The sequence below is a fragment of the Aspergillus brunneoviolaceus genome (assembly GCF_003184695.1).
Source record: "Aspergillus brunneoviolaceus CBS 621.78 unplaced genomic scaffold BO95scaffold_83, whole genome shotgun sequence".
Taxonomy (NCBI): domain Eukaryota; kingdom Fungi; phylum Ascomycota; class Eurotiomycetes; order Eurotiales; family Aspergillaceae; genus Aspergillus; species Aspergillus brunneoviolaceus.
In genome coordinates this window covers 123719-145188 of record NW_020290813.1, presented here as the reverse complement: position 1 = coordinate 145188, position 21470 = coordinate 123719, and the positions used below count along the sequence as shown (strand labels likewise).

At 54.3% G+C, this 21470-nt stretch overlaps 6 protein-coding genes and 1 non-coding gene across 7 annotated transcripts; 6 read left to right on the top strand and 1 right to left on the bottom strand.

The window, feature by feature from the left end:
- Positions 1-1246: 1246 nt before the first annotated feature.
- BO95DRAFT_485665 (Zn(II)2Cys6 transcription factor domain-containing protein) lies at positions 1247-2265 on the top strand. The gene is made up of 5 exons (XM_025590415.1): positions 1247-1401; positions 1463-1521; positions 1595-1608; positions 1683-1745; positions 1796-2265. Exons 1-5 carry the CDS (start codon positions 1392-1394, stop codon positions 2256-2258), a joined length of 609 nt encoding a protein of 202 aa, XP_025437744.1. The 5' UTR covers positions 1247-1391; the 3' UTR covers positions 2259-2265.
- Positions 2266-2310: 45 nt separating this feature from the next.
- BO95DRAFT_t278 lies at positions 2311-2396 on the top strand. Its single transcript has one exon. It is a non-coding gene; the product is annotated as a tRNA-Tyr (tRNA).
- Positions 2397-2698: 302 nt separating this feature from the next.
- Positions 2699-4318, top strand: BO95DRAFT_485664 (putative tartrate dehydrogenase). Its single transcript, XM_025590414.1, has 3 exons — positions 2699-3290; positions 3354-3844; positions 3904-4318. Exons 1-3 carry the CDS (start codon positions 3044-3046, stop codon positions 4246-4248), a joined length of 1083 nt encoding a protein of 360 aa, XP_025437743.1. The 5' UTR covers positions 2699-3043; the 3' UTR covers positions 4249-4318.
- Positions 4319-4762: 444 nt separating this feature from the next.
- On the bottom strand, positions 4763-6339 carry BO95DRAFT_275994 (tyrosinase family protein). The gene is made up of 5 exons (XM_025581615.1): positions 5996-6339; positions 5768-5930; positions 5449-5714; positions 5103-5379; positions 4763-5040 (listed from the first exon to the last, which is right to left on the bottom strand). The coding sequence occupies exons 1-5, from the start codon at positions 6184-6186 to the stop codon at positions 4780-4782; spliced, it is 1158 nt and encodes a 385-aa protein (XP_025437742.1). The 5' UTR covers positions 6187-6339; the 3' UTR covers positions 4763-4779.
- A 1502-nt stretch (positions 6340-7841) lies between these two features.
- Positions 7842-9313, top strand: BO95DRAFT_476709 (oxidoreductase; the record flags this gene model as incomplete). Its single annotated transcript, XM_025589943.1, has 7 exons — positions 7842-8021; positions 8101-8326; positions 8378-8524; positions 8594-8711; positions 8767-8835; positions 8891-8917; positions 8974-9313. The coding sequence occupies 7 exons, from the start codon at positions 7842-7844 to the stop codon at positions 9311-9313; spliced, it is 1107 nt and encodes a 368-aa protein (XP_025437741.1).
- Positions 9314-9685: 372 nt separating this feature from the next.
- Positions 9686-11573, top strand: BO95DRAFT_507280 (pantothenate transporter; the record flags this gene model as incomplete). Its single annotated transcript, XM_025591243.1, has 7 exons — positions 9686-9827; positions 9968-10072; positions 10129-10204; positions 10261-10425; positions 10481-10838; positions 10889-11128; positions 11203-11573. The coding sequence occupies 7 exons, from the start codon at positions 9686-9688 to the stop codon at positions 11554-11556; spliced, it is 1440 nt and encodes a 479-aa protein (XP_025437740.1). The 3' UTR covers positions 11557-11573.
- An 847-nt stretch (positions 11574-12420) lies between these two features.
- On the top strand, positions 12421-21288 carry BO95DRAFT_518141 (putative polyketide synthase; the record flags this gene model as incomplete). Its single annotated transcript, XM_025591951.1, has 4 exons — positions 12421-12850; positions 12913-13170; positions 13224-19739; positions 19790-21288. 4 exons carry the CDS (start codon positions 12421-12423, stop codon positions 21286-21288), a joined length of 8703 nt encoding a protein of 2900 aa, XP_025437739.1.
- Positions 21289-21470: the final 182 nt, after the last annotated feature.

The following is a 21470-nucleotide window of genomic DNA, read 5'->3' as shown; positions in this document are numbered from 1 at the left end:
CAACGATACAAGTAAAGACGACATGCGAAGAGAAAAAAGAAAATGAAGGACTAGAATGGGCAAAAGGAAGGGGAAGGAAAAGGGGGTGAGGATGAGGATGAGGATGAGGATGAGGATGAGGACGAAGCTGGGGACGATGAGGGGAATGGAAGTGTGTTCAAAGGTGACAATGTAGAAATAAATTCCGAAGAAGACTGTGAGCTGTGAGCTGTGAGCTCAGAAGAGGGCGAATTGGAGAATGAGATTAGAAGCGAGATGAGGATGGAGGTGAGGTGGTGAGGTGGTGAGGTGGTAATAGTGGTGAGGCGAGGATGGTGATGGAAAGACAGAACAAGGATGAAGATGAGGGATGAAGGATGGAAAGTTCCTCACTGAGTGATTAAGTAGAATTGGCAAGAGGACAAGCAGAGGGGAGGGGGGCCCAGCTCACAGGTGGAACATACTCAATCAGCCATCATTGCAGCGTTTGCAATCCTCACCGTGGTGGTAGTCGGTGAATATGCACCAAATGCACCTGTTACCTACCCCTCCAGCAAAGGGCTTGGTTATCTACATGCAAAAGAAATGGATTGGGTTCTGGTCCATTTGAATATTGATTCTCTTACTTATAATGAATTTCGTATACAACAGACGCCGTATGTATCATGAGGATGACCTTGAAAGTGAAAGTACATAGAAAAGTAACCTCACCTGAATTCCTCTGATAGCCCCCGGTAGCCTGGATTCAATCGATTGGATCTCTCTCAAAGACTTAGATCCCCGTCCTGATGTAGCCGCGATGCATGCAGAATGGTCGATATGGTTTCTAGTTCGCCATCTCGGAGAGTTGCTCGGCGAGGTTGTGTTCTGTGGTGGTGGAAGGAAGGCCATTCTTGGTATAGCTATGAGAAGGGTTAGACGTGAAGGAAGAAGGATCTGGAGTCACAAGAGACTCTAAATGCATCTGTACTCGGTGATGGTGGATAGAGGGCAATGGCCATATGGAACTTTTAATACTTACTGCACCCATGAATAACGACGGTGCATAAGTAGGTGGCTTACGTGGTCTGGGTTGCTTTATGCCATCACGTGATATTTTTTAAGATGGATCACCTGACCCAGAGGTCAGGCAGCCACAAAAGGCACCAGGCAGAAACCACACAGCGGGTTCTCCTGGACTGCCGCAGCCCGGGAAGGAAACCCCCGCCGGAGGTTTCTTTCCCCGGGCCCGAGTTGCAACCCCTACCTGAGGATGAGGTGCCCTGGTAAAGAGTCGATTGTGGCAAGGAGCCGAACGATAGTAGAACAGGTGATATTTACGATCGCAACGATGCAGACGGGGTAGTTGTGTGAATCTAGTAATAGCTGTCTATTTTCTACCATCATCTTCATCGAGTCCGATTAGAATCGGAATGCCGTCAGGTCAGTGGATCAGAAATATATTTCCCCGCTATTACTAGTAGAATGACGCTCAGGGAATCAGATACCGAACAAGCGCTCAGCCCCATTGCCTGCGAGCCATGCAGGCAAAAGAAATGCAAGGTCAGTAGAACAGGAAGAACGAGACTCAGAGAGTAGACACTGGGAACACCCTTCTAACTCCAACGTGTGCCAGTGCGACCGCACGCTGTATGTGACTCCGCTCTATAGATGTACGGTACATGCTCGATCTAAGCCCAACTAACCCGCCTACTCGCCTCCAGTCCAGTCTGCACACAATGCTCCCCCGATCCATCCAAGTGTGTCTATCCAGAAAGCGGTAAACGGTAAGGCAGATCGTTTGGCGGTAGTTCAACCGGGTGCTGACCTGAGCCAGAGGGCTTCCGCTTGGGTATCTGAACCTGATCGAACAGCGGCTTGCCGACACCGAGCAAGCGTTATTCGAGGCCCTCACCACCATCCGCGAGCTCAATGCTTCGCACGGAGGCATGGTGGTGCAGACCACCCGCAGGTCCGCAGATATGCGCCCCAAGAATGCACGCATGCAGGAGTGGTCCCAGTTGCCATTGAGCGGGTGGGCGGAGCGCGAACGATGGCGAGAAGCGAAACAAGATCAGTACCAGTGTGAACGGACTGTGGTTAAGTCGCCACCGGGGGTAGAAGTGCCGCCGTCGAACGTGTATGAGATGCCGCGGGGAATCTCCGCCGCCAGTCTTCCCAGCAGGAGCAGTGTAGGGCCGGCGGAGTCAGTATCGGTCGCGGAGTCAGTATCGCCAGAGCGGCGGAGGGCGGATCGGGCAGGGGAAGTGGCGCGGCGATATCCTTCGTTGTACTTTTGATTACTGCTGGAATCTATATAGTTTGTGCTGGCTGCTGATACTGCAACAACAACCCCCGATGGTCTAGTTGGTTCATGGCGTTCGGCTGTAATGGAAATTGTAACCGAAAAGTCACCAGTTCGATTCTGGTTCGGGGGATTGTCTTTTTGCTGTCGCTTCCACTTTTTGACACGGTGGGCTCTGAGTTGGGCTCCCCGCAAGCACTATCCTGTTTTTTTGTTTCCTTACTGGCTCCGACAGAATGAACTGTAAATCTATTCGATTTGCACATAATGACGATACTGGTAAGGTACTAGGTAACTACCTAGTAGTCATTATTTACCTCAAGCTTAAGAAAATGCCGCGCACAAACTCCAGTCAGCGGGGTGTTTGCATCCTCTGCAATCCTCGTAGTCTTCCCACGGTCTTCCGTAAACAGGGTCAATCCGCTCCCCTTCGCAGCCAACAATCAATCCGTCAATCGCATCCACACAAACCTGCCTCTCAAACTCTCGCACGTTATCCACCGCACCATTCCATCACCCCACAGGGCTGCATCGATCGTCATCATTGTCCAGATGCAAACCCGTCCCGACCATCTGTGTGGTGCCGGAGATGTCTTGCTCCGAGACGCGGAGGAGTGCAAGTCCGGCCCTCCACCCATCTGAGATCATGGAGGGGAATCCTTCCTTCGGTGAGGGGCGACACGCGGGGGCTGGAGATACGATATAAACCTCGATCGACGCGCTGGTACCGACTTCTTCTCTCCTCTCCTCGATCTCACACCACCTTCGCACACAGTCACCATGTCTCTCCAAAAGTCCTACAGCATCGCCTCCATCCCCGCCGATGGTATTGGCCCCGAGGTCGTCGAGGCTGGTATCACTGCGCTGAACGCCTTGGCCGATACCCTCAAGACCTTCAAGCTTGAGTTCACCAACTACGACTGGAGCTCCGAGACCTACAAGAGGACCGGAAAGTACATCCCCGATGGCGGTCTCGACTCCCTCAAGAAGCACGACGCCATTCTTTTCGGTGCCGTCGGCGCTCCTGGTATGTTGATTTGCCCTACCTCCCCGCATATGGAAAGTTATCTAATCTTCCATTACTGAACAGACGTCCCCGACCACATCTCCCTCTGGGGTCTCCGCCTGGCCATCTGCCAGCCCTTCCAGCAATACGCCAACGTCCGCCCCACCAAGGTCTTCCGCGGTACCCAGTCCCCGCTCCGCAACTGCAAGACCGGTGACCTCGACTGGGTCATCATCCGCGAGAACAGCGAGGGCGAGTACGCCGGTCAGGGCGGTCGCTCCCACACGGGCAAGCCCTGGGAGGTCGCCACGGAGACGGCCATCTTCTCCCGCGTCGGTGTCGAGCGCATCATGCGCTTCGCCTTCGAGGTCGCCCAGAAGCGTCCCCGCAAGCTCCTGACTGTGGTCACCAAGAGCAACGCCCAGCGCAACGGCATGGTCCTCTGGGATGAGGTCGCCAAGGCCGTCGCCAAGGACTTCCCCGATGTCACCGTCGACAAGATGCTGGTCGACGCCATGACCACCCGCATGGTGCTCAAGCCTGAGACCATCGACACCATCGTCGCCACCAACCTGGTGAGTTGAGCCTTTCTCCCCCCTCCCTTCCGACAAGACCAAACTAACGGGACAAACAGCACGCCGATATCCTATCCGACCTGGCCGCCGCGCTCGCGGGCTCCATCGGCATCGCCCCCACCTCCAACCTCGACCCCACCCGCCAGAACCCCTCCATGTTCGAGCCCATCCACGGCTCGGCCTTCGACATCACCGGCAAGGGCATCGCCAACCCCGTCGCCACCTTCTGGACCGCCGCCGAGATGCTCGAGTGGCTCGGCGAGGCGGATGCCTCCAAGAAGCTGCTGACCGCCGTCGAGAACGTGTGCGAGGCCGGCGTGCTGACCGCCGATCTGGGCGGCAAGGCCAACACCAAGGAGGTCACCGACGCGGTGGTGGCCGAGATCAAGAAGCTGTACGGTTGAGGATTGTACATATATACCACGGATTGATGTCATTAGCATGAAAATAGATTTCCTTTCTCATAGAGTTGGGTTCGTCCATTGAGTTACAGTGAACTAACCATCGCGATCCACAATGCTAAGGGGGCGACAGTCTGACCATAAATGAGGGGAAGAAAGAGTGTTGCTGCGTGGCTGTGGCAAGCTCCAGGCCAAGGTGCACTTGTAGAATTTTAGCTCACAGAGCATTGTCCTCAATGCCTTAGTACCTCAGCTCTTCTGTTGCACTCCTTCGCGGACCTTCTGTGTCTTGAATGGTCTTTCGGCAAGCAGGTAAAATGACCTCGGCAAATACCCCGGCCCGCCGATTCTGCCACGGTCTACCGCTTTCGCCTCGCAACGTCCTCCGTGGCTGCTGTGGCTGATCCTGTGGCTGACCCGCAAAGCCATCCGCCCACAGTCATAGAAGCAAAGTAAACTTGAAACAAAATAATCTATGAATTTCTATCATGCCGCTGCCCATGCCACAGACACGAGCAGCACAACGTTCTAATTTTACAAATAGATATAACACAAGGGAGTTCCCGCCGTCGTGTCCAAGATATCATAGATCTCGCGGGAGGCGGTGAGGTTGCCCATCCAGAGGGTGTCGTGGATGGTGGTGTTGGGGCCGGGGATGAGCCCGTCGAGGAAGTCGGGGCCCTTGACCACGTAGGTGCGGTTGGCCGGGTTGAGGTTCTGCCAGATCCAGAAGACGCGGTCGATCATGCCGTGATGGACGTAGAAGGCCGGGTCACCGGGGGAGGCGTAGAGGTCCTGTGTGTTGGGGTTGTCAGTGAGGATTGTGAAATGGAAGAGAACTGGCGAAGGGTACATACACCTCCAGGGTCACCGCCGATGGTGAAGTGGCCGGCCGTGTGCACGCCCAAGAACCCTTCCTCGAAGAACCCTTGCATGGTCCACTCGAAGCACGAGATGTCGTCGCAGTTCTGGATCAGGTCCATAACGTCGCTAGTCTTGGTCCAGCCCTGCGCGGCGACCGGCGAGATGTCGCGGCGCAGACAGCGCGGGTTGTAGTCCAGGCCGGTGCCGTTCTGGGCCACCAGGCCGGGGATCTGCAGGGTGGGGTCGACGGGACCGAGGTTGACGGTCATGCTAGAGTGTAGTTCGTTAGAACTGGACGAATTGAGGGAGAGAGCTAGGGAAGGTCAGGGTAAGGCTTACTTGGCGAAAGGACCGTTGGTGACACAGCCGCCGCCCACACCCGGGGGAAGAGTGGTGTAGGCAGTGGCCGGGGTGCCGTTGTGAGCAACATAGTCGCCGTTACCGGACATACTGTACTCGGTGCCATCGAAGAGAGGCGAGTTGATCGGGTTGTTCACGTATTTGTTCCAGGCCCAGTAGGGCTGGTAACCATCGTAGCCACACTCGTCGCGCAGAGCGGTCTCATAGGCCCAGGTGAACAGCCGGTGCCAGGTGAGGAAGTTACCCTACATCCAATCAGCTGGGAGAGAATTAATTTGGGGGAAGCAGGGCGCCTTACCGTGCCATGAATCCACAAGGTCTGGTTGATGTGCACCGCGACGAAATCATCGAACCGGTTCCGGGCACCAGGGGCGAAGCTGGGATCGGACTTGGGGGGCTTGCTCATCAAGCACAGCACCGCATCGGTGTACTTCTTCCGATCCGCGGGTGCCAAAGAGGACCTGGTGTTTCATGTGAATGAGTTTGGCGAACTCTCCCCAGCTTAGCGCGGGAAGGCGAGACGTACCACTCACGACGGACTGCCGCATTCTTGATGTTGCAGGTTGAGTTGGAGCCATGAGCGGCCTCATAGGCCAACTTAGTGGCCAAAGCTTTGCTGGAGAGCTTATCCACGGCATCGGGGGTGCCGAGGATGGCAGCGGCGGGCGAAGCAGCCAAAGCAGCCACAGCCGCAGTGGACAGGAGGGAGAACTTCATGATAACAGCAGTCACCGGACGAGAATGAACTGAGCGGGCTGACAGAGTTACAGAAAAGTTGGTCGCTCACTACCTCTATATAGTCCTGTCCCTGGGACCTCCGTCTTTGCCCCTGATAAGACAAGAAGACCAAGGAAAGGCTGCTGCCTCGTGGGAAAAAGAAGCTAATCAGCCCATGTGGTCGTCTGGAGGTCGGAACCGGGCGAATAGCCCTAAGAGAAACCCCCCAAATGGCACCAGTTGGGACGACAACCTCTTAGTCGCTGCACCGTCGGCAACTAAAGTGCGAAGCATACCGGAGTACGCATGGTTCCTGCCATACAATGCAATTTTAGACAGTTCTAGCCGGAATTCGAACCGATAGTGGGGGGGGCTTGCTTTGTTCGCTAAGGGTCTTTTCGTTTCCGAGAGCAGCCGGTATCCTCGGTGACGGTTACCATCTGCTCGTCTCTACAACTCGAGACCTCGTCTGTTTGTTCAAGATGGTATCGACTGAAGAGAGATCGTGCAATGATCTATTCCCCCGGATTCAACGTTTGACCTGTCATAGTGGTGGCAAATCAATTATCTCGAGGGCGGGCTGAACGTGGCCAAGCGTGGACAGGGGTCCCTGCGCCGCCCGCGTTCTGAGTCGACAAATTGCCTCCCACCCCGGTTGGGAGCCAGGGACACCCCTGACTGGATGAGCACTCAATTGTTCCTTGAGCGCGGGAAGGCGATGGCGCCGGTGGTCGAGAATTGACAATTAATATCTTTTAATCTATGTTAGTGCTTATTAGTGGGTCCGTTAGCACCACTTCGTCGGCCGCACTACGCTCTTAGCCGCTGTCATCCGTCTTCCCCGATTTGAGAACCTGACTCCGGCCGGAAGAAAAGAGGAACACGAAATGGAGTCCGAAATGGAGTCCGGTGGAGTGCCAGATTCAGGGAAATGTGCGATTGCTGGCCTGTGAGTTCGATCTTCCCTCCCTCCCACGGTCGAACCCTCCCGTGATCGTCCGGATCGTCTCGTTGTCTACCCCAAACACCAAGTGTATGTCTTGCATGGGGTCCAGATTCTATCTAGATGATGTCTCTGGTCGACCACGCTGTTGTGGGATTGCTGAACGCTAGAGGGTGCATGAAGGATGCCTGCCACGTTGCCCCTGCAGCGCCACGCGAAGCAATAATTACCGGCGTCCGGGGCTTCTGGAGCCTGGCGTGAGCAAAATAGATGAGAAAGTGACACTAGAGTCTGCATTATCCCTGCTAGCCTGGCCAAAGAGGAGATTTGAGGGGGCTCTTCAGACCTTTCGAGCCCATCGGCCGGACAGCCGAGGCTAATTGACTCGCTTAGTTCTCGAGTGCCACCCACCTTCTATCCTGCTCCAGACCTCCCGGCCTGGTTCCCCAAGTGGATGGAACTTCCGAAGACGTAACATTTCACGGAATGTGGGATCGGAGAAGGATCGGAAATTCAGGCCGGGATCGTGCAGAAGTCGTTCTTGGCTGCGCCTCGTAGACGGTCGACCGTCCCTTGTGATTCCTGTGGAAGACTGCACAGGCAGGAAGAAAAAAAGGACCACTCGTCCTAGGATTCCTCTCTCCATGTATCAACTCAACATCGCTGTTCATGGCTTGCTGTCACTGTGTTCAGTGACTTCTTCTTCGCCGATATGACGGCGGTTCCCCTCTGGCCGCGAACTGGGGCCGGCTCCTCCCACGCCCCGACCATCTTGGCAGTGGTTGGGACTTTGTCGGGTCTGTCCACGCTGATCGTGCTGCTACGGTGCTATGTGCGCGGACTGGTGCTGCGGAAGTTCAATGCGGAGGAGTACAATATACTCGGGGCGTGGGTAAGTGGACTCTGGTTTGACCTGCATGCTTCGTGATGGAGAAGATCGACATGTTCTAATCAGTATACCCCCATCCAAGCTTTGCGCTGTGGGAGTACTCGTTTGCTTCGTGGTTGAAACCCAGCATGGAGTCGGTCGATACAACAAAGATATTTCCGACGAGGATCTTGGGTACCTGGCCAAAGTGGTTTATTTCCATTCCATCATTGTCATGGTTGGCCTTAGCTTGGTCAAGATCTCCCTGGCGGTCTTCTTGCGACGATTCGCGCAGAGTTGGTTGCGAAAAGCCTTGGTTGGATCGATTGGTTCGTCGGCCTCTCACGCCTGAGTCCTGAACCTGCTTCTCATCATCATAGTCTTCCTAATCGCCTTTACTATTGCCTGCGCCTTGACCCTGATCCTTGAGTGTATCCCTGTGGCTGCGGCCTGGGATTATAGTCTGAGGGCCAATGCGCGCTGTTTCGATTCTGGTACTTTCACGGCTATCGGACTGTGGAACAGCAGTGCGTTTTCCCCCGTGTCACGTCAATCGTCTTTCCTATTCGCAGAGGCTCACACCGATCGCATTCCAGTTACCAACCTCGTGACGGATGTCATTTTCGCCACACTACCGGTGCCGATGTTTATCAAGATCCAGGTCAACCTACGGACCAAGGCGTCGCTGATTGGGGTGCTGAGCTTGGGATATTTGTACGTGACTAAGCTCTTCGTACGCGGGAATCGAACTGATCTGGGTTGAATTTAGGGCCTGTGTTGCTGGAGTCATCAAAATTGTCGCTCAGATCAAAGTGCTCAAGGAGACGGATGTGTACCGGTAAGTGACGGTCTTGGAGTATACTGGGGGGCCTTTTAGCTCACACAATATGCAGGAATGATACGTTCATGGTGTGGAACTGGTATGTCGAAGCCATTCGGTGACCGTCTGAGGCTTGAGACTGACAACAGGAAACAGCGTGGAATTGAATGTCGCTGTCATCGCAGCATGCTTACCTAGTCTCAAGACCTTGGTCAAATCGCTCTTGGACAGCACGCGCAACCTAACCAGCGGACGACGCAATGCATACGGCAATTACTACCCCGAACATTATGGCCAACGCAGTGCCGACGTCACGCTCAAGTCGATGGTGCCCCGAGCGCCCCATTCGATGTACAATATCACGGTGGAGGGAAGTTCCGATGGAGACTCGAACAGCGCGCACAGTGGCAATCGCGAGGAGGATGAACAGCGGCTGCATCGCACGGAGCTTGGCATCTTGAAAACCACCGAGGTGGTGGTGCATACGCAGCAGTAGGCTGCAATCGGCTGGACTGTACATATTCAAAGCATGATTGGTATATAAGCTCTTTCTTTTGTTTCACTCGTTCCACTAATGTGCCACCACCATTTTTCGACTTGGCCCAGTATTGATGGGAGACGCGTTCGGCGCGTTGGTCCAGCAAGTATTGGATTCTTGGCGGCGATCCATCCCTTGCATATCGCGGTGGGCTTATCATACGCATAAATGGGGACTCGGTGACAGCTGGCATCAGCTTGATGAAGGAGAACTTCACGTCGCGTACTATTCATCTTCATCGTCGTCTCGTCAGTCATCCTAGAGTGGGAGCAGTCACAAATCAGCAGAAGTCATTCTCAGGCAGTAGTTGGTTAATCGAGAGATTGGGAAATGGTGCAGATACCTCAGGAGAAAGAGGCCAACTATGGTAGCCGTCATCGAGTGATATATTCGAAAGAGGAGGAAAAGCAGGTGGTGAGGAAACTCGACCGGTATATCTTGCCGATGTTGTGTTGGGTCTTCTTCTTTCAGTGTTGGTCATCCCCGCCAGTTGCCTTTTTCTTTTTCCCTTTCTTTTTCTTTCTTCTCCCCTTCACTTCTTCCCTCTTCACTTCATCCTCGTCCTCGTCCTCCTCCTTCTACTCACCATCATCATCACCATCACTATCACAGTTCTCGACAAGCAGAGCTTGAGTTATGCCTCGGTCTTCGGCCTTCTCGATGACCTCTCCTTGCAGGGGTCCCAGTACTCCTGGTGCTCCTCGATTTTCTACCTTGGTATGACTTTCAACGCGAAGATAATCACCAAACGCATCCCGCTGACAGGCTTCAAGGACAGCTGGTGGCGGAATATCCCTTCATTTATCTGATGAGTCGCCTGCCCTTGACGCGATTTGTTGGAGTCACCATGTATGTGGAGCCTCAATCACTTCGGGGAAGCTTCTCTAACCTTTCTTCTGGCTTAGTATCATATGGGGAGGGATCTGCATGTGCCTGGCAGCCACCCAGTCTTTTGCTGACTTTGCCGCCGTACGATTTCTCCTCGGAGTGAGTGAAGGAGCAGTCGCCCCAGCATTCGTCACTCTGACCAGTATCTGGTATAGAAAGAATGAACATGCTTTGCGGGTTGGGTGAGGCAAAATGAGCCATCCTGCGGTTCAGATGAAGTCTAATCTCTTACTCTAGGATTTGGATCACGATGGATGGCTTGGCTCAGGTACTTGGCTGTCTGCTCATGTACGGAATCGGACGATCGCATCCCGGCAATCTCGCACCCTGGAGGACTTTGTTCCTCATCTGCGGAGCCATAACATGTGGCATTGGCGGTCTCTTTATGCTTATTGTTCCTGTTTCGCCCAAGAGAGCATGGTTCCTCACCCCGCGTGAAAAGGAGGTTCTTGAAGCAAGGATGACGCTTGATCGGGACGCCGGCGATCTAACTCAGTTCTCAGTTGCACAAATTAAGGAGACATTGGGAGATATCCGGGCGTGGTTCATGTTCATTTTTGGGGTCTTGGTCACCATGCAGGCCCCAGTGATGACAGTGAGGTCTTGTTTCCAAAGGGGTCGTCCCACCGTCGCTGACAGGTTTAGTTTGCTTCCCTCATTATCAAGAACCTGAACTACACCAGTCTCCAGACAATGCTGTATACGGCCCCCTCTGGAGCCGTACAGATCCTGGCGATATGGATCAGCCTTGCAGGGTGCTACCTTCTCCCTAATCATCGGTGCTTGGTTCTGATGATGATGACTATCCCTCCCTTGGTCGGAAACATCCTCCTCCTCAAGCTGCCACTCACTGCTGGCTGGGGTTTAATCGCCTCGTCGTGGCTGGTAAGACATCATCGCCATCTTCTTTCTTCATAATCTGCAATAGTAGTGTGGACTCTAGGACTGAGTGATTGCAGGCTTCATGTCTACCCAACATCCTAGCTGTCGTGCTGAGCCTTAGCGCCTCAAACGTCAAAGGCAACACCAAGCGTCCCATGGTCAACGCCTTGTTCTTCATTGGATACTGTACCGGGTGTATTGCAGCTCCTCAACTCTGGAAGCCCAGTGCTGCACCGCGTTTTTTTGAGGGGGTCGTGACGGCCATTGTCACCTGGTGCCTGCTCATCGTGGCACTGAGTCTGTACTGGTACATCTGTCGGTCGGAAAATTGTAAACGAGACCAGACCCCGAATATTTCCCCGGGGATCACCTACCAAGCCGGTGAAGATGTCACCGACATACAAGATACTCGATTTCGATATAGTTACTAGGGGCTTGTTCACCACCTGTGCGACCGAGGCGATACCTCGACATTTTGGCCGAGCCATGTCATGCCACTTATGCATCTACCATGCGATCAGTCGTTCTCATTCCGAGACGGCAAATATGAAGTATTGCTTACGGCGCCTAGGGCACCTATGATGGCCGAAAATACTGCACTCGTTGGTATACTCGCGCGTAGTGGAGGCCGGGCATAGTGACAGTCCGAAGGAAAAGGCACGAGCCACATCAATAGACTAAAGAGACTGAGTTACTTGCAGGGACTACTGGTCGATCATTGTTCATCATAGCTTATTCCCGATGCAAGCATTGCAAATGTGGCAAGCGATCGGGATAATTCTCCTATTTCTTTAGATGTCGATCACCGACTGACGAGGTCGCAGAGTAACTCCGCGTGGATCACCATCAGAGGGTCCACCGCCACTCTTTTGACCCTTTTAAATGCCGGATAAGACCAAGCGGGCCCAGCAAAATTACCGAAGCACAGTACGAGTCGCTTGACTATCATTGGCAATTGGACTTCACCTTGTGTGGAGATCTGCGGGGATTCCTTACCTCTTCGGCGTAATAAGCCTCGGATGCTTCTTGCCTGCGATAATGCACGTCGATCCCAAGTGCACCGTGCTCCAGGTTCTCCGATCAATACACTTCGGCAGGATCTATGGGGTGAGGACATTCAGTTGGTGCAAATGGCTTTGGTGAGAGAAGGGACAGTTTAAAGGATGCCAGAAGCCGCTTGACTTGGGTGGAGGAGAATAAACCAAGTGTCTGTTCAACACCCACAACACCCACAACGCGCCTCAATCACTCAAGAGATCAGCCGCTGCTTCACCTCCGCCCTTCCGCTATTCACAATGGCTATAACCACTCACCAGAACGAGCCCATTGCCATCGTGGGCAGTGCCTGTCGCTTCTCTGGCGGAGCATCGTCGCCCTCGAAGCTGTGGAGTCTCCTTCGCAACCCTCGCGATGTTCGCAGCGTGATCCCCAACAGTCGCTTCAATGCCGAGAACTACTATCACCCTGACCCAGCGTACCATGGTCACAGCAATGTTCGACATTCCTACGTGCTAGACGAGGATGTCACCGCTTTCGACACCGAGTTCTTCGGGATCAAGCCGGTGGAGGCGAAGGCCATCGACCCTCAACAACGTCTTTTGATGGAAACTGTCTACGAGGGTCTCGAGTCGGCCGGGCTGACAATAGATGCCCTCAGGGGCAGTGACACGGGTGTCTATGTTGGACTCATGTGTGGTGATTACGAGGCCAGCTTGCTACGTGATCGTAAGTCATGCTTTCGACTTTGCTCGGGATATGAGTCTACTGACACAGGAGGCTTGTAATAGCAAAAACTGCTCCAGTCTACGCTGCCACCGGCATTGGACGGAGCATTCTGTCGAACCGTGTCTCGTACTTCTTTGACTGGCACGGGCCATCGATGACCTTGGATACCGCCTGTTCCTCCAGTCTGGTGGCGGTCCACCTGGCCGTGCAGTCGCTCCGAGCTGGGGAGTCACGGATCGCTCTGGCTTGTGGATCTAATCTACTGCTGGGTCCAGAGAATTACATTATGGAAAGCAAGCTGAAGATGCTGTCTCCCGACGGTCAGTACTAAGAACCTTAGCTTCCAGAATGGGTGGGCTGACCTAAATGACAGGCCGCAGTAAGATGTGGGACAAGGATGCCAACGGCTACGCCCGGGGAGATGGTGTTGCTGCGTGCGTTCTGAAGACTCTTAGTGCCGCGATTGAGGATGGAGATGACATTGAGTGCATAATTCGCGAGACTGGTTTTAACCAGGACGGAGCCACCACCGGTATCACTATGCCCAGCGCTGCTGCCCAGCAGGCCTTGATCCGTGCGACCTATGCCAAAGCGGGCCTGGATTTGGAGAAGGCGTCCGACCGGCCTCAATTCTTCGAAGCACATGGGACAGGTACGCCTGCAGGAGATCCGATCGAGGCCGAAGCCATCTCGAGGGCCTTTTATGGTAAGGACTTTGGCACCAAAGCCACGGATGACCGTCTCTATGTGGGCTCGATCAAGACCATCCTTGGACATACCGAAGGTACTGCAGGCCTGGCTGCCCTGCTCAAGGCGTCGCTAGCTCTTCAGCATTCGACTGTACCACCTAATATGCTGTTGAACAACCTCAGCGACCGAGTGGCTCCTTTCACTGCAAACCTGGAAATACCCTCAACGGCCAAGCAATGGCCTCAAGTCGTCCCTGGTCAGCCACGACGAGCCAGTGTGAACAGTTTCGGCTTCGGCGGTGCCAATGCCCATGCTATTCTGGAGAGCTACGAGCGCCCTCAGCTGATTGAGGATGGGATCCAGAATCAATTTACCCCCTTTGTGTTCTCCGCCCTCACCCGTCAATCGCTGCGTGCAAGCCTCTCCGCGTACGCTGATTACATCCAAGAAAACCCATCCCTCAATCTGCGCGACCTGGCATACACCCTGCAGCAACGTCGGTCTGAGTTCCCTTACCGCATTTCATTTGCTGCTGCATCGGCCGATGACTTGGTGGCAAAGATTCGGGGTGAATTGGAAGCAACCAAGGCTGAAGATCTGGGCGTGAGACTCCCGGCTCCCTCGGGAGGCAAGAAGCCAAAGGTTCTCGGCATTTTCACTGGCCAAGGAGCGCAGTACGCTCGTATGGGCGCTGAGCTGATTGAGAAGTCCGCCACAGCTCGGAAGATTGTCCAGGACCTGCAAGCTCACATTGAGCAACTTCCCGAGGAGATTCGCCCTGACTTCTCACTCGAGAAGGAGCTTCGCGCGGCCGCTAATACCTCGCGGGTTTTGACGGGTGCTTTCTCATTCCTCTCCACCGTTGTTCAGATCGTGTTGGTGGATCTGCTGAAGCTCGCAGGCGTTCATTTCGATGCCATCGTTGCTCACTCCTCGGGTGAAATGGCTGCAGCATACGCGGCCGGTCACCTGAGCGCGCGAGACGCTATGTGTGTGGCGTACTTCCGTGGTCGATTTGCTTCGAAGATGGAAAGTCCCAACGGGCCTCACATTAAAGGAGCTATGCTGGCGGCTGGTATGTCTCCAGAAGATGCGCAGGCTCTGGTAGAAGACGAGCTCTTCGCCGGTCGCCTCTGTGTTGCCGCTGTCAACTCATCCTCTAGTGTGACCATCTCGGGTGACGAGGATGCCATTGACGAGGTCAAAACGATCTTGGACGATGAGAACAAATTCAACCGCAAGCTTCGTGTCGACCGAGCCTACCACTCCAACCACGTATCGCGACGTCTTGCCGATTATGTCGCCTTGGTCAAGTCGGCAGGTGTCCGCGCCATCGAGCCAACATCGAACAACTGTCTCTGGATCTCGAGTGTGTATGGCCGCGAGGTTACAGCAGACATGAACCTCAGTGACGAATACTGGGGCGCAAGTGTCGCTCGGTCTGTGCATTTCTATCAAGCTCTCAAGCTTGCTCTTGAAGGAGGCGAATACCAGGCTGCAATCGAAGTCGGCCCTCATCCGGCTTTGAAGGGACCCGCATCGCAAACCATCCAGGAAGTCCTAGGCAAGAGCATTCCATACTATGGTGTGCTCAACCGAGGATCGGATGCTGCGGTCAGCCTGGCTTCGAGTCTCGGATCTCTATGGTGCCATCTCGGGGGGCAGAACCTCGACTTGACTGGATTTGATCTTGCGGTGAATGACGACCAGTCCACCCTCCACGTGGTCAAGAGCCTTCCAAGTTATAAGTGGAACCATGAGGCCTCTTACCGTCATGAGTCGCGAGCATCAAAGAAGCACCGTTCTCAACTCCAGCAATTCAACCAGTTGTTGGGGACCATGAAGCCGGAGAGCGCAGCTCACCATTTGAGCTGGGGACACCTGCTCCGTGCCAGCGAGATCGACTGGGTTTCAGGTCACCAGGTTCAAAATCAGACAGTCTTTCCTGCGGCAGGATACATCTGTACGGCGTTCGAGGGTGCGCGGGTCCTTGCAGGAGAGCGCGATGTTCGTATCTTCGAGCTGAAGAATTTTGTCATCCACCAGGCCTTGACCTTCAGCCAAGACGACGCTGGTATCGAGGTGCAGACTTCGCTGTCTGACGTTCGCCAATTAAGCGATAACCACGTTCAAGCCAAATTCACTTACTCCGCGAGCCTCGGAGAGGAGGATCTCGCCCTGGTAGCTGAAGCGGATCTCCATATCATCTTCGGGAAGTCCTTGGAGACCACTCTTCCTCGTCGAGCTACCAAGCCAGCTCACATGATCACAGTAGACAATGAGCGTTTCTACAATCTGTTGGCTACGCTGGGATACGGCTTCGAAGGACCGTTCAAGTCTCTGCACACGCTTAGGCGGAAGCTGGGAACGAGTGTGTGTGCTGTGAAATCAGTATCGCGCGATACGTTCGGACCGCCCTTGCTGGTGCATCCTGCTGAGTTGGACGGTGGCATCCAGTCTCTTATTCTTGCGTACAGCTACCCCGATGATGACCAGCTTCTGAACATGCATCTACCTACCAGCATGAGCAGCATCCGTGTCAATCCCGCTCTGTGCAAGTCCATGACTGACATCACTGTTGACTCGACTCTGGGCTCCACAAAGTCCGCTGGATTCTCGGGTGATGTCAGTATCTACACCAATGACTCCAATTGTGCAGCAATTCAGATGCAGCGCGTTGAATTGGTGCCCCTGGGTGCTTTGACCGCTAAGGACGATCGCAAGGTCTTCTCCAAGTACCAGTGGGTCAAAAACAGCCTCGATGGCGAGTTGGCCGCGTCGGATACCACTGTGACAAAACATCATTCGGAGATCTTGGAGGGATTGGAGCGTATCTCGACCTACTACCTCAAGAAACTGGATGCAGAGGTGCCCGGCGACTCTCCGCTGAGGAGTAAGGATAGCCCTCACAGCCATTACCTTCAGTATGCTCGCCACATTGTTAGCCTGATCCGGAATGGAGAGCACAAGGTAGCCAAGAAGGAATGGTTAAAAGACTCCTTGGAAGACCTCCGTGCGGCCACAGAACAATTTTCGGACCTCATCGATTACCGCATGATGCACTTGGTTGGGCAACAGATGCCGCGTGTCTTCCGAGGTGAAACCAACATGCTGGAGGAGATGCGCGTCAGCAACATCCTCGACAACTACTATCAGGGTGCTTTTGGCTCGCGGGAGGCTGGTTTCTGGATTGGCAAGATCATCGCCCAACTAGCAGAGCGCTATCCTCATCTCAACATCCTGGAAGTTGGTGCTGGTACCGGAGGTGCTACAACAAGAATCCTCCAGAACCTTGACTCGAGATTCTTGTCCTATACTTTCACAGACGTGTCCAGTGGTTTCTTCGAAGGTGCTGCGGAGACATTCTCTGCTCACAAGGATCGTATGGTCTTCAAGACCTTTGATTGTGGTCAGGATCCCGTTGCTCAGGGCTACGCTGAGGGAACCTGTGACGTGGTTGTCGCTTTCCTCGTCATCCACGCCACCCCTGATCTTGAGCTCACCATGCGCAACATCCGTAAGCTGCTCAAGCCGGGCGGTTTTCTGATCGTCGGAGAAGGTACAAACAATGGCCAACCGTACGGCAGTGCCGGATTTATCTTTGGATCCCTGCCGGGTTGGTGGCTTGGTGCAGATACCGGCCGCCCTCTGTCGCCATTCGTCTCTTACTCCGAGTGGGAGAGACTCCTTCGGAGTAGTGGGTTCTCTGGTATTGATGCAACAGCACCCCAGTCATTCCAGGATATCCTTGGTATGACTGTGTTTGCTGCTCAAGCTGTGGATGACCAGGTTAGCTTCCTGCGCGAGCCTGTCAAACCTGAAGTCCTGCAAGGTTCGGCTGCAGTTGAGTACCCTATCAAGAAGCTCGTCGTTATTGGGGGAAGCACACCGAAGACTCAATCTCTGATCCGGCCTGTCCAGAGTATTCTCAAAAATACCTCCCACGAGCTCCACTCCTTTAACAAGTTGACGGAAATAGACTTCGATCTGATCGATGCTGATACCACAGTCGTCAGCTTGTCGGAGCTGGACAAGCCTGTCTTCGAAGATATGACACCCGATGAGTGGCTCGCTTTCAAAACGCTCTTCTCTGCTCCCATCAAGCTTCTCTGGGTCACCAGTGGTCGGCTTAACGAGGACCCGTGGTCTAACATGACGGTCGGCTTTGCTCGTACTGCGGTGTTCGAAGCCCCTGCTCTGCAATTCCAGAACATTGATATCGCAGATCTGAACTCGTTCAAGCCCGGAAGCCTGGTCGAGAAAATTCTACGCTTCGATGCCTCTGCCTCGTCGGGCAAGCATCTTCCGTGGCCATTGGAACCGGAGATCGTTGTCAATGCTGAGGGCGAGGAGCTCGTGCCCCGTCTCCGACACATCAAGGCCCGCAATGACCGCTACAATTCAGCTCGCCGCCCGATTACCAAGGAGGCTGACATTTACAAAGCCCCTGCAGCCCTGCACAAGGAGACGGAGGGATGGAAATTGACGGAGCTGTCACGTTGGGCTAGCCCTGCTGATACCAAGTCTCAAATCAGCCTTGAGATCAGCCATGCCGTGCTGTCGGCCCTTCGCACGCCGCATGGTCATCAGTTCCTTGTTATGGGAACCGAGCCCGAGAGTCAGGCACGATTCCTGGCTCTTGTGCCATCTCTCTTGTCGGTCATTCATGTGCCCAAAGCTTCGGCAGTTCCGCTGCCCGTTTCGACGCTAGCCGATGCCGACCTTCTGACTGTACTGGCTGCTCGTCTCGTCGCCATGGCTGTGGTTGACCCTCTCATTGATGGGGATACGGTTGTTGTGCACAACTCCACTGAGCTTCTGGCACGTACCATTGCTAGCCAAGCGGCAAGCAAGAATGTCCGCGCCTTCTTCGTAGCGGACTCGACGCAGGAGAATGTTCCTGTCTCTTGGACCAAGCTTGAGCCTTATCTGACCCAGTCCGAGGTGTCTGATATCCTACCTCTAGACACGGCTAGCTTTGTCGGCTTATCTAGCGAGCACTCCGAGATCGAGTCAAACATCATGTCCAGCCTTCCTTCACACTGCAGGAAGGAGTCCAGGGCAACCTTGTATTCGTCGATTGGCTGGGAGAGCAGTCTTTCGTCTGCGCCATTCCTGGGCCAATTCCTACAGCGTGCTCTGGTCAGCGTGCAGACCGAGGCTGGAAAGATTTCACAAGCGGTGTCTCGGACTGTTTCTATTGATGATCTTCTGAACGAGCCAAGCCCTGAAGAGCCGACCACAATCATCGACTGGACTCTTTCCAAGACCTATCCTGTCCACGTCAGCCGGTTGGACTCGGTTTCGTTCTTCAAGGGCGACAAGACCTACTGGCTGTGTGGCTTGTCGGGCGCTCTTGGTGTCTCTCTGGCCGACTGGATGATTGAACGAGGCGCGAGATACCTTGTCTTGACTAGCCGTAACCCCAATATCTCCCCCGACTGGATCAAGGCTCATAAGCGCAATGGTGTCATTGTATCTATTGTACGCTGCGATGTGACAAACGAGCCTGCTCTGCGTGCTGCTCATCAGTCTATCTGCGAGACTATGCCGCAAATCATCGGTGTCCTGAACGGAGCCATGGTGCTGAGAGACGTCTCGATCCGCAACATGTCATTTGAACTAATGAGCGAGGTGTTCCGCCCAAAAGTATATGGAAGCATTCACCTGGACCGCATCTTCAAGAACGCCAATCTGGACTTCTTCATTTTATTCTCGTCTATCAACTGTGTCATTGGTAATCTGGGTCAAGCAAACTATGCGGCGGCGAATACTTTCATGTGCAGTCTGGCTGCTCAACGTCGCAAGCGCGGTCTCGCAGCTACTGCTTTGAATGTGGGTGCTATTATCGGTGCAGGTTACATGGAGCGCGAGTCCAGCAAGGCTCTTGACTTGACTGTGTCCAAGATGGCGCTGATGCACCTGTCAGAGCAAGATTATCACCAGCTCTTTGCGGAGGGTATCGATGCCGGTCGTCCGGATTCTGGCGACGAGGCCGAGCTCACCACCGGGCTTTTGGATATTCCTGCTGCCGACACGGAGAATGCGCCCAAGTGGCACTCCAACCCTGCATTCTTCGACTTTGTCGTTCACAGAGTTGAGAAGAACGGGAATGACGCAGGAAATGAGGTTGTTACCTCGGTCCAGGATCAGCTTGCTGGCTGCAAGTCAACCAGCGATGTGCTTGCTGTCGTCAAGGGTAAGTTTCCGCGTATCGCGATTCCATACATTCCATACTGACTAGAGCAGGGCGATTTGCCATGCAACTTCGCAATGTGTTGCAGATGAACACTGCCGACGAGGACTTGATGGCAATGAGGAGCCGTGACATTGGTCTCGACTCCTTGATTTCGGTCGATATCCGTTCGTGGTTCTTGAAGAACTTCGAAGTCAGCGTTCCGGTCCTGAAGATTATGGGCAATGATACTATGGCCGAGCTGGCCGACCTTGTGGCCGCGCAAGTCCCAGCTTCGCTGCTTCCTGGACTTGGAGGCGGAGAGTCTCCAGCTGATGAGCCACCTGCCATGAACAATGCTTCCCAACCTGCTCCGGCTGTTGCACCGAATGATGAGACCAGCTCCTCGGCAGACTCCAACCAGGATGCCACTTCTACTGAATCCAGCAGTGGATACACTGGAACTAGCACCCCTGCCAGCTTGGAAGCCACCACAGTACCCCTATCGAAGGGACCGATTCGTATTGATTGGAAGGCCGAGATCGCATTGCCTCAGGCAGCGAATATTGACACCAGCGTGGCTCCTGCCGCCCGTCCTCGCACAATTGTGCTCACGGGTGTTAGTGGACTACTGGGCCGACACCTGCTCCTGCGCTTGCTGCAAGACCCATCCGTCAAGGAAATCGTCTGCCTCGCCACTCGCCGTCTTGACGAGCGCCTACAGTCAAAGGAGCTGGTTGAAGACAGCCGAATTCAGTACTTTCCAGGTGACCTCGAAGACCCCCGTCTCGGTCTCTCTGAACAGCAAGCGGCTCAGATCTTTAGCCGCGCGGATGCTGTGATCCACAACGGCGCCGACACCTCTCACCTCAAGTTCTACCCCGAGATCAAGGCCGCGAACATGGGCTCAACTAAGGAGCTAATCCGCCTCTGCACTGCTCGCAAGGTGCCCATTCATTACCTCTCTACCGTGGGTGTGGCCCTCTTTGGCAACTACACCTCCTTCCCCGAGGTCTCGGTTGCGGCGCACCCGCCCCCGGTTGACGGCTCTCACGGCTACGTAGCCGCCAAATGGGCCAGCGAGCGTCTCCTTGAGGAGTACAACAAGCAACACGGGGTGAATGTGTGGATCCACCGCCCCTCAACCATCATCCGCGAGGGCGCCGATGCCGAAAGCGCCGCCGCGCAGACCGACTGGATGAACGCCTTGGCCGCGTACATGCGCAAGACCCGCGCTGTACCCTCGCTGAAGAACCTGCGGGGTGCTCTCGACTTTGTCTCGGTGCACAACGCGACGAAGAGTATTCTAACAGCCGTGTTTGGGAACAAGCCCAAGGCTTCCTCTGCGGGTGTCTCTTACACTCACCAGGTTGGCGATATTGTGATTCCGTTGGACAATCTTAAAGAGTTTGCGATCAAGGAGACGGGTGCTGCGCATGTCGATGTGCTTCCGGTGGAGGAGTGGAGTGCTCGAGCGGTGGCTGTGGGATTGAACCGGGGAGTCGCGGCGTTGATCGACTCGATGGATGACCCGGGTCAGCCTCACTATCCTCGGATGCTAAGGGGGGAGTAACTGCATAACTGGTAGTCTTGTCTTGTATGCTCATATATAGGAAGTGTAATGCAATATGGCTTTTTTGCCGCCCTTGAACGAAAACTAGCTCGCGCAAAATGAGATTCGGCCTAGCCATTCTGGCGAAGCAGTCCACATACACTTTTATCCTAGGTTTGTAGGGCCCGCCACCACTCGACCAA

Coding starts and splice junctions, on each gene's coding strand:
- BO95DRAFT_485665 (XM_025590415.1), top strand. Junction 1,746..1,795: donor TATCCAGAAAGCGGTAAACG/GTAAGGCAGATC, acceptor GACCTGAGCCAG/AGGGCTTCCGCTTGGGTATC.
- BO95DRAFT_485664 (XM_025590414.1), top strand. CDS start 3,044: ATGTCTCTCCAAAAGTCCTACAGCATCGCCTCCATCCCCGCCGATGGT. Junction 3,291..3,353: donor CGGTGCCGTCGGCGCTCCTG/GTATGTTGATTT, acceptor ATTACTGAACAG/ACGTCCCCGACCACATCTCC. Junction 3,845..3,903: donor CCATCGTCGCCACCAACCTG/GTGAGTTGAGCC, acceptor CGGGACAAACAG/CACGCCGATATCCTATCCGA.
- BO95DRAFT_275994 (XM_025581615.1), bottom strand. CDS start 6,186: ATGAAGTTCTCCCTCCTGTCCACTGCGGCTGTGGCTGCTTTGGCTGCT. Junction 5,715..5,767: donor CCTTGTGGATTCATGGCACG/GTAAGGCGCCCT, acceptor GATTGGATGTAG/GGTAACTTCCTCACCTGGCA. Junction 5,380..5,448: donor ACCAACGGTCCTTTCGCCAA/GTAAGCCTTACC, acceptor ACTACACTCTAG/CATGACCGTCAACCTCGGTC.